At 45.0% G+C, this 12,820-nt stretch overlaps 1 protein-coding gene across 5 annotated transcripts in view; it reads left to right on the forward strand.

Annotated features, from left to right (window-relative positions):
- The window catches only part of LOC123755921 (uncharacterized), a 28,478-nt gene extending 16,495 nt beyond the window's left edge, over nucleotides 1–11,983 (forward strand). Inside the window, exons 4-9 of one of the 5 annotated variants that reach the window (XM_069300200.1) lie at nucleotides 1,724–1,895; nucleotides 5,781–5,828; nucleotides 8,329–8,427; nucleotides 10,414–10,567; nucleotides 10,985–11,089; nucleotides 11,174–11,983. In XM_069300200.1, coding sequence (XP_069156301.1) covers nucleotides 1,724–1,895; nucleotides 5,781–5,828; nucleotides 8,329–8,427; nucleotides 10,414–10,567; nucleotides 10,985–11,089 — 578 coding nt within the window. In that variant the 3' untranslated portion in view covers nucleotides 11,174–11,983. Of the gene's footprint in view, nucleotides 1–1,723; nucleotides 1,896–3,235; nucleotides 3,315–5,780; nucleotides 5,829–8,328; nucleotides 8,434–10,413; nucleotides 10,568–10,984 lie in introns of those variants that run through there. The other 4 variants (XM_069300201.1, XM_069300202.1, XM_069300199.1 and 1 more) reach the window with 4 other exon arrangements.
- The last annotated feature ends 837 nt before the right edge of the window (nucleotides 11,984–12,820 follow it).

Consider the following 12,820-nt stretch of genomic DNA (forward strand, 5'->3'; position numbering starts at 1 on the left):
ATGCCACACCAGTTCTGTGCACCTACTCCCAAAGCGATATGAAAAGGCTTGAAAGAATTCAAAATGAAGCCGTGACAATCATTCTTGGAGTTCCAAGAACTGCCAAAACGTCTAATCTACGAGAGGAGTTGTCCCTTCCCAGTGTTAAAAGCCGAATTAAGGAGCTGAATGCTAAGCTTGCAATTAGGATAGCCAGAGATCTCCATTACAATGATATTGCTAAGAAAAAACTGAGCTCTGTGCTACTTTCAGGGGAAAACAGCAGAAGCAAAAAATGGCATCACAGATCAGTCTGCTACCTCGAAGAACTTCACCTGCTTGAGCAAGCCCGTGAGCTCCTGCCTGTAGAGAGGTTACCTCCCTGGGAGGATGACTCATGCAAGATTATCATCAATGAAATGGCAATGAAAAAATCCAACATGTTACCACAAGAAATGAGGCACAAGTATCTCGAGGAAATTTATAAAGAAGCCGGAGATGAACTAGATCAAATCTACACTGACGGGTCATCTGATCCTGTCAATGGAAGGGCTGGTGCAGCATACACGGTAATCAAGGATAATACTTTCCAACGCAGAAATGAAGAAAAAGCGCGTATTGAGAACAATGCCTCTTCAACGCAAGCAGAGCTAACTGCCATTGTTATGGCGTTAAGGTTTCTTGAACGAAACACTAATGGTGCAGTGATTTGCACTGATTCAAAAGAAGCACTGCAAAGCCTAAATAAAAATCGGGCAGAAAATCTTGCAACAGTCGCTGAAATTAAGAGAGCTGTGAGAGTACTTACCAATCAGGGAAGAGTCGTCAAGTTTCTGTGGATCTCCTCCCATGTTGGAAAATGTGGGAATGAACGAGCAGATGTGCTGGCTGCTGAAGGCGCTGAAGGAGACCATATTGAATACTTCATACCCAAGACTCTTCTACAAATTAGAGGTATTGTCAGGCAACATCACCGTGACAAGGTAACTGAGGAAAGGAGGATAGAAGCACAAACCAGTGAATTTGTACGATGGTACAGCATGGTTGCAGCTGGCAATCCCAATCATTATGGCCGAAGAGGAGGAGGACGAGGGAGAAAATCAGTAATTGCGAGAATCCGTCTGGGATACAAATATCCATGGAGATACGGAATGGAAACGACTGTTGATCAGCGAAGTTGCAGAATTTGTGGTGAGAGTGAGGGACACCGCCTTGACCACTATCTACGTGAATGTGAACACCTGAGAGACATTAGGAATATGTGTAGAATAATGAACCCCACATTGTTTGAGTTAGGAAAACACTATTTGTCAAATATTGATACTGTTCTTAAAAGATTTCCCCATTTTGCACCCGCAAGATAACGTAAGCTTTTAAGGGTTGACAGATGTTAATCTTCTTGTTTGAGGAGCTGTTCACTTGAGACAGTTAAGCAAGTCCCAGCTGTGTCTGGGTACAAGTGACAGGATGAACAACCCAGCGGGTTTTCTTCCTTTTGGGGAGTGTTGTACATGTTGCTATGGTGGTATGTCCACTCACAAGATGAGTGACGCTGCCCAATAAACTCGCCCCTCGGGGCAAAATTAAAAAATTCTCCGCTCCCCCTCTCAGAGGGGGAAGGGGGGGATCGGAAAGGTGTATTTTAATAGATCTCAAAAACTATACAACTCCCGGAAGTATCATAATTATTTCAGATCATTTATATTATTAGCATAATTAGTAATAACAATGTTACTGCTTTCAGGAATGGCTCTGTTGCTGTTGGGATGCGCAGTGTGCGTAGTGATGCGCGTGCGCAGGTCTCCCCGGGAGGACTACGCCAGCCGCGGGAGGCGGCCATCACAACAAAGTATCAAGACCCGCACCACGGGAGAGTTTCCCAGCTCCACCACGCGCTCTCTTCAGAGAGTCAATCAGTGAGAAGACTGCGGATTTACCTGAATTTGCCTGAGGGGCCACCATTTATAGTGGCCTCAACAGGGCCAAGAAACCACGGTTCCCCCCCATAGCCACGAAACAATAGGCTACTTGAACTAGATCTGACGGCACTGGAAAATTACCAGGACATGTGGAACTGTGATTACGACCTACAAAATCCTCCGGGACTTAGAATATGTGGAAATTGTTTGAAAATGCGTCGTAGGGGGAAGTCTAACTAACTAGGCAGATAGTTGAGATCGTTGACATATACGGATGTTAGCATGATGAATAATATGGTATTGTAAAGAGGCTAGTCCAGGAGCTAAGCCTCACAGATTTCTCATTCTGAAATATTATTTTATTCGCCAATGTTTGAGATATAAATTCAGTTTCTGTTTATGATTAGTGTGTTTAATCATGTTTTGTACGTTTTAATTGTTTGAGGTTGACACTATACAACACGTTTAATGTGAATATATAATTCAGAGTATCCATGACATGTATTTTTTTATTTTGCATATAAATGCATCTCAGAAGGCTCATAGAGGCAGTGAATAACAACTGCGAGGCTCGTAGAGGTAGTGAATAACAACTACGAGGCTCGTAGAGGTAGTGAATAACAACTACGAGGCTCGTAGAGGTAGTGAATAACAACTACGAGGCTCGTAGAGGTAGTGAATAACAACTACGAGGCTCGTAGAGGTAGTGAATAACAACTACGAGGCTCGTAGAGGTAGTGAATAACAACTACGAGGCTCGTAGAGGTAGTGAATAACAACTACGAGGCTCGTAGAGGTAGTGAATAACAACTACGAGGCTCGTAGAGGTAGTGAATAACAACTACGAGGCTCATAGAGGCAGTGAATAACAACTACGAGGCTCGTAGAGGTAGTGAATAACAACTACGAGGCTCGTAGAGGTAGTGAATAACAACTACGAGGCTCGTAGAGGTAGTGAATAACAACTACGAGGCTCGTAGAGGTAGTGAATAACAACTACGAGGCTCGTTGAGGTAGTGAATAACAACTACGAGGCTCGTAATAAGACGGACTGGGCCCTGTGCACTGATTATAATCCATAACATAATGAACAGGAAAGAATGAATACTGATACCGTATATAAATATCAGTTACATAGCAACACACTGATGAGGCGTCAGTGTGGACTAGGCTCCCCCCTGAACACTACTGTATCGGGGATCTCACGTCAACCCGATAAAAGGGCCAGAGCAACTACAGCAAAGATACCAGATTGTATGTGAGGCTGTATTCGGTACTATAACTCTTAAATATATTTCTATAAATTTATCAATATCATCTTTGGTTGATGTTAATAGATCATCAGCACACCAGAAAGTTTTAGCCTCTGCGTCAGCCGGATTAACTGGATCTAAGCGCCTTCGACAGATGTGTCTGGTGAGTCAGGAAATAATATTGGACTAATTATAAGTTCTATTTAACTCCGTGTCTCCTGCTGAAATGGCGTCAAGAATAACGTGATTAAATATATATATATATATATATATATATATATATATATATATATATATATATATATATATATATATATATATATGTCGTACCTAGTAGCCAGAACTCACTTCTCGGCCTACTATGCAAGGGTCGATTTGCCTAATAGGCCGAGTGATTTTCTTTATTTTCAATAATTTTTTCCAAATAAATTATTTGAATTATCATAATTATTTTATATTAAGACCATAATTTATTAACTTAGTTGTGATAGTTTAGGTTAGGTTAAGATAGGTTAGGTTAGGTTAGGTAGGGTTGGTTAGGTTCGGTCATATATCTACGTTAATTTTAACTCCAATAAAAAAAATTGACCTCATACATAATGAAATGGGTAACTTTATCATTTCATAAGAAAAAAGTTAGAGAAAATATATTAATTCAGTAAAACTTGGCTTATTAGGCAAATCAGGACTTGCATAGTAGGCTGAGAAGTGCGTTCTGGCTACTAGGTACGACATATATATATATATATATAAATATATATATATATATATATATATATATATATATATATATATATATATATATATATATATGAATGTTTAGGTAGATATAAATATTAGCGGCTTGGTATGACCTTACAGGCCTTCTGCATTTTCCTGTATTCACATATTATTCACATATTATTATTATTATTATCTCCCCTTAAACTGAAAATTAGTTGACACTGGTAAACATTCAGCAAATATTTGGTGCTAAACAAAATTTCTCATTTCGGCTGTATAATGTTGTATGCGGGGATGAATACGAGTATAATGGTAATGTATGCGGGATGAATACGAGTATAATGGTAATGTATGCGGGATGAATACGAGTATAATGGTAATGTATGCGGGATGAATACGACTATAATGTTGATGAATGCTAGATGAATATGACTATCATGTATGCGAGCAAGTTTAGATGTGCATAAATATGAGCTGCCTCAAATGGGGGAAAAATAGGCATCCTATAGGTTCCCTTATTTTCTTAAACTTATGTAATACAGTTTAACAATACAATGTACGTAGACAACACTGTAAATGTGGGAACTAAAGCCTGTTAATATGATTTTTATATATTAAATAACCCAGCCAACTCAACTTTGTTTACTTCAAGATATGGGAACCCGATATCGAAATGCTTAAGAGTCTTTGTTCAATGTTGTCTTGATAAGGTTTTACCGAGTTATCATTGCTGCATCTAGCTCTGTCTTCCTGCTATCAGTACATCACAGACTGACAGATTCCCATGCCACTCAGATCTTCCCCCTGGAGGGAAGGGGAGAGAGATGTGGACAAGGGAGTAATTTGTTTGTCTGTCCCTTCAACACTACCCCTTTACCCCCCATCATGACCCCACAAGGTAACACCCATGTGACATGTAGTATCCTCCTCCACAAACGCCCCATCAATATGACCCATAATGTAACCTTAGCGTGTCTTACGGGCTATTCATGCCCATGCCTTGGTTGTTGTTGTTATAGATTCAGCTACTCGGATCAAGTTCCGAGTAGCACGGGCTATGGTGAACCCGTAACTTACTTGGCACAGGAGCGGGGCAAGTAGCACGGGCCATGGTGAGCCCGTAGTGGATTTACCTGGCACAGGAGCGGTGCTGCCACCTCTTGGGTTGCTTAATCTTTATCAATCAATCTATTAGCGTGTGGGTGGATGGGGGGGGGGGGTGGATATGGGGAAGGGGGGGTGGGGTGTGATTGTCACCAGCGAGAGTATATCAAGAGTGAAGGTGATTTTGGTCCTTCACTTCAGCTCTCAACATCACCTGGTCAGTTGCCGTCCGAATTTCAACTACTCACTTTTCTCCTAGTTTGTGTTAAGTCATTATCACAACGTTTCGGTCTGTCCTGAACCTTCATTATTAGGTCGCGACAGACCGAAACGTAGTTACTTTCATTAATATTTTTGTCTGTTTCAGCTGTGTTATTGTGGATTAGCTGCCACCATGAATACACAATTAAACAATAGTTTCTAGATTGCTAAATTGCAGATTTCTATTGACAGGACTCGTGAACTAGGTTTTTGATGCACAGTGGTCTACATCCTCGCCTCACAAATGAGGAAACCGGGGTTCGAGACCCAGTCAGGACAGAAACCATAGTCCACATTGCCTTTCGCCCTATACCACTGTTCATATAGTAATAGGATAGGCTCCCTCGGCTAGGAGTAAGGCAACTGTTTAAATTTGTTTAACGTATCCTAAGAACTTATATCAATTTAAGTGTCTCAAACCAAATTATTCGCGGGAATATTTCTCAATGCTATCCGAGTCGTTGAAATGTGTTGGTAAGTGATCTGAAGTTTGTAAATATTGATCCTAATAACGATGGGAATAATTATTTTTTTCTCTTAGGTTCGTCATGTTTTGTAGCCTGATCGTGCTGCTGCCTCTGCTGGCCCTGTGAGTGCCTCTACAAGTACTTCCTCTTCCCTGGGTCTCTTAAGCATCATTTTTTGGCTCCTCTACTTCCCTTCGTCTGCTCTATTACCTTTGGTCTCCTCTACTACACTTGGTCTCCTCTACTACCTTTGGTCTCCTTTACTACCCATGGTCTCCTCTACTACCCCATGGTCTCCTCTACTACCCATGGTCTCCTCTACTACCCATGGTCTCCTCTACTACCCTTGGTCTCTACTACACTTGGTCTCCCCTACAACCCATGGTCTTCTCTACTACCCTTGGTCTCCTCTACTTCTCCTAGCTGCCGCTGTTGTTACTGGTAACATTACTGTTGCTGCCGTACTACTGTTTTTGTACTACTCTTTTCTGCACGTCAAAGACTGTTCCTCTCTCAACCAGTTTAAGAGAAAAACTAAAGTATTACCTTATCAACTCCATGTAACCTACCTCACCTCTTCAATGTCAACTATGTCTTGCTATTATCAATCATTAATGATTAATGACTGATAACGCTGCTGATGTCTGCTATATATAAAATTTAAAGAAAACTGTAGTCCGTTCTGTTTATTTAGTTAAAATTGCTATCTGTTGTTCTGTTGCCATTTTTGCTGTTGAATTCAACGTGTAATTATTGTCTTTCTTTCTTCTGTTTCAGTTCAGTTCATGCTTTTGATCTCAATTACTTTTTAAGTCTTAATTTTTAAGTTGTTTTAGATTTAGCTACTTGGAATAAAAGTTACGAGTAGCACGGGCTATGGTGAGCCCGTAGTGTGTTTTCCCCACACCTTTGTGGAAACGCTGTGCGTATTAGTGGCTTCTGGCATAGTATATACTAGTATATGCCATCTAGAAATCCAACATTCTGTTTGAAACTTATTGTCTATGTATTTACTTTTACCTGAATAAATTACTATTAATTATTATTATTATTGAGAGAATTCAGAGGGTTCGAACCTATGCGGGGGGGGGGGGGGTGTGAGTTACTAGGCCACGACATGATAAAAAGGATACCAACCTGGACTTCTACTGAACTCACAAGGGTTTTCTGAGGCTTCCATAAAATTTCTCATTGACACGTCACGTTAGTGTGATTATACTGTGTGTGTGTTAGTATTAGTGTTGGTGGTGGTGCTCCATACACCGTGCTACTGTGTGTTATTATTAGTGTTGGTGGTGGTGCTCCATACACCGTGCTACTGTGTGTTAGTATTAGTGTTGGTGGTGCTCCTTACACCGTGCTACTGTGTGTTAGTATTAGTGTTGGTGGTGCTCCTTACACCGTGCTACTGTGTGTTAGTATTAGTGTTGGTGGTGCTCCTTACACCGTGCTACTGTGTGTTATTATTAGTGGTGTTGGTGGTGCTCCTTACACCGTGCTACTGTGTGTTATTATTAGTGGTGGTGGTGGTGCTCCTTACACCGTGCTACTGTGTGTTATTATTAGTGGTGGTGGTGGTGCTCCTTACACCGTGCTACTGTGTGTTATTATTAGTGGTGGTGGTGGTGCTCCTTACACCGTGCTACTGTGTGTTATTATTAGTGGTGGTGGTGGTGCTCCTTACACCGTGCTACTGTGTGTTATTATTAGTGGTGTTGGTGGTGCTCCTTACACCGTGCTACTGTGTGTTATTATTAGTGGTGGTGGTGGTGCTCCTTACACCGTGCTACTGTGTGTTATTATTAGTGGTGTTGGTGGTGCTCCTTACACCGTGCTACTGTGTGTTATTATTAGTGGTGTTGGTGGTGCTCCTTACACCGTGCTACTGTGTGTTATTATTAGTGGTGTTGGTGGTGCTCCTTACACCGTGCTACTGTGTGTTATTATTAGTGGTGTTGGTGGTGCTCCTTACACCGTGCTACTGTGTGTTATTATTAGTGGTGTTGGTGGTGCTCCTTACACCGTGCTACTGTGTGTTATTATTAGTGGTGGTGGTGGTGCTCCTTACACCGTGCTACTGTGTGTTATTATTAGTGGTGGTGGTGGTGCTCCTTACACCGTGCTACTGTGTGTTATTATTAGTGGTGGTGGTGGTGCTCCTTACACCGTGCTACTGTGTGTTATTATTAGTGGTGTTGGTGGTGCTCCTTACACCGTGCTACTGTGTGTTATTATTAGTGGTGGTGGTGGTGCTCCTTACACCGTGCTACTGTGTGTTATTATTAGTGGTGTTGGTGGTGCTCCTTACACCGTGCTACTGTGTGTTATTATTAGTGGTGTTGGTGGTGCTCCTTACACCGTGCTACTGTGTGTTATTATTAGTGGTGGTGGTGGTGCTCCTTACACCGTGCTACTGTGTGCTAGTATTAGTGTTGGTGGTGGTCCTTACACCGTGCTACTGTGTGCTAGTATTAGTGTTGGTGGTGGTCCTTACACCGTGCTACTGTGTGCTAGTATTAGTGTTGGTGGTGGTCCTTACACCGTGCTACTGTGTGCTAGTATTAGTGTTGGTGGTGGTCCTTACACCGTGCTACTGAAGCTAACTACGCCTCTCCGCCCCAGCGTGGCCGGCCAGACGGCTCCGTGTCGTTGTGGTCTCTTCGTCCCAGAGAACCATCACGAGACGCCTGTGTACGAACTCCACACGACCTACGTGTCGGGGTGAGTGTGTCCTGGGGGGTGTCCTGAGGTGAGTGTGTCCTGGGGTGTCCTGGGGTGAGTGTGTCCTGGGGGGTGTCCTGAGGTGAGTGTGTCCTGGGGTGTCCTGGGGTGAGTGTGTCCTGGGGGGTGTCCTGAGGTGAGTGTGTCCTGGGGTGTCCTGGGGTGAGTGTGTCCTGGGGTGTCCTGGGGTGAGTGTGTCCTGGGGTGAGTGTGTCCTGGGGTGAGTGTGTCCTGGGGGTGTCCTGGGGTGAGTGTATCCTGGGGTGAGTGTGTCCTGGAGTGTCCTGGGGTGAGTGTGTCCTGGGGTGAGTATGTCCTGGTGTGTCCTGGGGTGAGTGTGTCCTGGGGTGAGTATGTCCAGGTGTGTCCTGGGGTGAGTGTGTCCTGGGGTGAGTGTGTCCTGGGGTGAGGGTGTCCTGGGGTGAGTGTGTCCTGGGGTGAGTGTGTCCTGGGGTGAGGGTGTCCTGGGGTGAGTGTGTCCTGGGGTGAGTGTGTCCTGGGGTGAGTGTGCCCTGGTGTGTGCTGGGGTGAGAGTGTGTCCTGGGGTGAGTGTGTCCTGGGGTCAGTGTGTCCTGGGGTCAGTGTGTCCTGGGGTCAGTGTGTCCTGGTGTGTGCTGGGGTGAGAGTGTGTCCTGGGGTGTGTCCTGGGGTGAGTGTGTGCTGGGGTGAGAGTGTGTCCTGGGGTAAGTGTGTGTCCTGGTGTGTGTGTCCTGGGGTGAGTGTGTCATGGGGTGAGTGTGTGTCCTGGGGTGAGTGTGTCCTGATGTGTCCTGGGGTGAGTGTGTCCTGGGGGTGTCCTGGGGTGAGTGTGTCCTGATGTGTCCTGGGGTGAGTGTGTCCTGATGTGTCCTGGGGGTGTCCTGGGGTGAGTGTGTCCTGGGGTGAGGGTGTCCTGGGGGGAGTGTGTCCTGGGGTGAGTATGTCCTGGTGTGTCCTGGTGTGTGTGTCCTGGTGTGTGTGTGTCCTGGTGAGTGTGTCCTGGTGTGTGTGTGATCTGAGGTGTGTCCTGATGTGTCCTTGGGTGAGTGTGTCCTGGGGTGTCCTAGGGTGAGTGTGTCCTGGGGTGTCCTAGGGTGAGTGTGTCCTGGGGTGTCCTAGGGTGAGTGTGTCCTGGGGTGTCCTAGGGTGAGTGTGTCCTGGGGTGTCCTAGGGTGAGTGTGTCCTGGGGTGAGTGTGTCCTGATGTGTCCTGGGGTGAGTGTGTCCTGATGTGTCCTAGAGGAGTGAGTGTGTCTTGGAGGAGTGAATGTGTCCTGGAGGAGTGAATGTTTCCTAGAGGAGTGTGTCCTAGAGGAGTGAGTGTGTCCTAGAGGAGTGTGTCCTAGAGGAGTGAGTGTGTCCTAGAGGAGTGTGTCCTAGAGGAGTGACTGTGTCCTAGAGGAGTGACTGTGTCCTAGAGGAGTGTGTCCTAGAGGAGTGAGTGTGTCCTAGAGGAGTGACTGTGTCCTAGAGGAGTGTGTCCTAGAGGAGTGAGTGTGTCCTGGAGGAATGAGTGTGTCCTGGAGGAGTGAGTGTGTCCTGGAGGAGTGAGTGTGTCCTGGAGGAGTGAATGTGTCCTGGAGGAGTGAGTGTGTCCTGGAGGAGTAAGTGTGTCCTGGAGGAGTGAGTGTGTCCTAGAGGAGTGAATGTGTCCTGGAGGAGTGAGTGTATCCTGGAGTGAGTGTGTCCTAGAGGAGTGAATGTGTCCTGGGGGAGTGAGTGTGTCCTACAGGAGTGAGTGTGTCCTACAGGAGTGAGTGTGTCCTACAGGAGTGAACGTGTCCTAGAGGAGTGAGTGTGTCCTAGAGGAGGGAGTGTGTCCTGGAGGAGTGAGTGTGTCCTAGAGGAGTGAGTGTGTCCTAGAGGAGTGACTGTGTCCTAGAGGAGTGTGTCCTAGACGAGTGAGTGTGTCTTGGAGGAGTGAGTGTGTCCTGGAGGAGTGAGTGTGTCCTGGGGATGAGTATGACTGGCCAAGGCGACCCCCAACCCACGAGGCGCTACCCTCCAGGTGCGACGACCACGAGGCCTGCTGGGCCGCCTGCTCCGAGGAGTTCGATGCCTTCAGCGCCGGCGGGGACCTCGACTACGTCCCTGAAGGAAGTGACACCTCCCTCGGGCAACTTCTCTGCTACAATCTACACATTCAAGTGGAAAATGAATACGTGAGTCCCACTTGATGATATTCAATGCATGAATTGTACATAAATTGATAAATTAATATCCAGTAAGATAGAGATTGAAGATATGATGACCACACACTAGAAGATGAGGAGACGACGACGTTTCGGTCCGTCCTGGACCATTATTGATTTCGGACGAACCGAAACGTCGTCGTCCACCCCCAATCACTTGGGGTGGACGGCAGAGCATCAGTCTCGATTCATGCAGCTCGGCGTTCAATCCCCGCATCCCCCCCGGTCCCATCCCTAATCCTCATCCTGATCCAATCCAAGTGCCATATAGTCGTATCGACTTGGAGCTCCCGCCAGATAGTTCCTGATGTCCCACTGAGTCTAAAACGTCTCAAAACATGCCAAATGTCCAACTTTCCACTACTTATGCTATGCTATATCCAACAGGTTTTCGTCTATGCCAAACTGTGTGGTGAACCGTGGGAGCCGACAGGTACGACCTCGGTAGAAATGTTGTGCTGTGGCCACCAGCACGCATACCAGCCGTGTTAGGTGCTATGTTGTCAACACTAGTGGGTATACCAGCTGTGTAAGGTGCTATGTTGTCAACACTAGTGGGTATACCAGCTGTGTAAGGTGCTATGTTATCAGCATAGTGGGTATACCAACTGTGTTAGGTGCTATGTTATCAGCATAGTGGGTATACCAGCTGTGTTAGGTGCTATGTTGTAAGCATAGTGGGTATACCAGCTGTGTTAGGTGCTATGTTATCAGCATAGTGGGTATACCAGCTGTGTTAGGTGCTATGTTATCAGCATAGTGGGTATACCAGCTGTGTTAGGTGCTATGTTGTAAGCATAGTGGGTATACCAGCTATGTAAGGTGGTATGTTGTCAGCATAGTGTGTATACCAGCTGTGTTAGGTGTTATGTTGTCAGCATAGTGGGTATACCAGCTGTGTTAGGTGCTATGTTGTCAGCATAGTGGGTATACCAGCTGTGTTAGGTGCTATGTTGTCAGCATAGTGGGTATACCAGCTGTGTAAGGTGCTATGTTGTCAGCATAGTGGGTATACCAGCCATTATATATGAAGCATCTCTCTCCTACTCCACTATGTAACTAGCAATTAATTCAAAAATGTGTTCGTAAATGGGACATAAACAAGGTATTAAATATATTAACACAAAATACAACTCGAATCAATATATATAAATTGGATAACCTTAGATTCAGAAAATGCCTGGGTAAATACTGGTTAAGAAACGCGATTGTTGATTTGATGGAACAAACGTAGAATCGCTGTACTGTTTCAAGTGTAGGTTAGACATGTATGCGAGTGAGTTTGGGTGGATATAAATAGAAGCTGCCTCGTATGACCCAACAAGCAGTTTATACCTTATTCCAATGTTTACCTTGGGCTATAAGAAATAAAGTGAATCTATTGTATTATTTGTCTATTATCCCACGTATATATTCCCTACTCACTGCTGGTAGACCGTATGGAAAAAAAGCACCTTATAACTAGTTAATGGGAGGCAATTATAACGTTCCATGCACCTGGGCTGTAGGAGACTCGAACCCTGGACCCCCACGCGTGTGTGTGTGTGTGTGTGACCGAAACTCTATCGACTGAGCTACTTCAATTATATTGGTTTATATTCCAATTTTTTTTAGTTAATCGTCACAAGGTGCTGGAATCATCACCACCAATTATCTTAAGCAATTAAGGGCCTGGATTCATCAAGGGTTTATGGATCTACTTACGAAACCTTTATATCATTCTTCAATCATGGCGGCTGTGTTTACATTTACTAAACAGTTTTTTTTTAATTCCGAAGCACTACGAGGTTGTTTATAACAATAACAATAACAACCTTGGGTTGTGAAGGTTTCCAAGGTCGCAAGCTGTTTAATACATGTAAATACTGCCTTCATCATTGCTGAAAGATGTACAGGTTTCGTAACTGGTTGCGCAAATGCGTGACCCCCAGGAGTCACGGTGTTGACTCGGTAGTCAGGATTACTACACACGTGTAAGCAAATGGATAATTAAGAAACAAATACAGAACGAAAAGCAATCTTCTCACATCTGTGGGCATGGTGATATTTCTCGTGTTACACACCTGTACCGTCTCCATGGTTACACACCTGTACCGTCTCCATGGTTACACACCTGTCCTTGCTTGTGTACCATGGTTACACACCTGTCCCCGCTTGTGTACCATGGTTACACACCTGACCCCGCCAGTGTACCATGGTTACACACCTGTCCCCGCCAGTGTA

Source organism: Procambarus clarkii, chromosome 43 (genome assembly GCF_040958095.1).
Source record: "Procambarus clarkii isolate CNS0578487 chromosome 43, FALCON_Pclarkii_2.0, whole genome shotgun sequence".
NCBI lineage: Eukaryota > Metazoa > Arthropoda > Malacostraca > Decapoda > Cambaridae > Procambarus > Procambarus clarkii.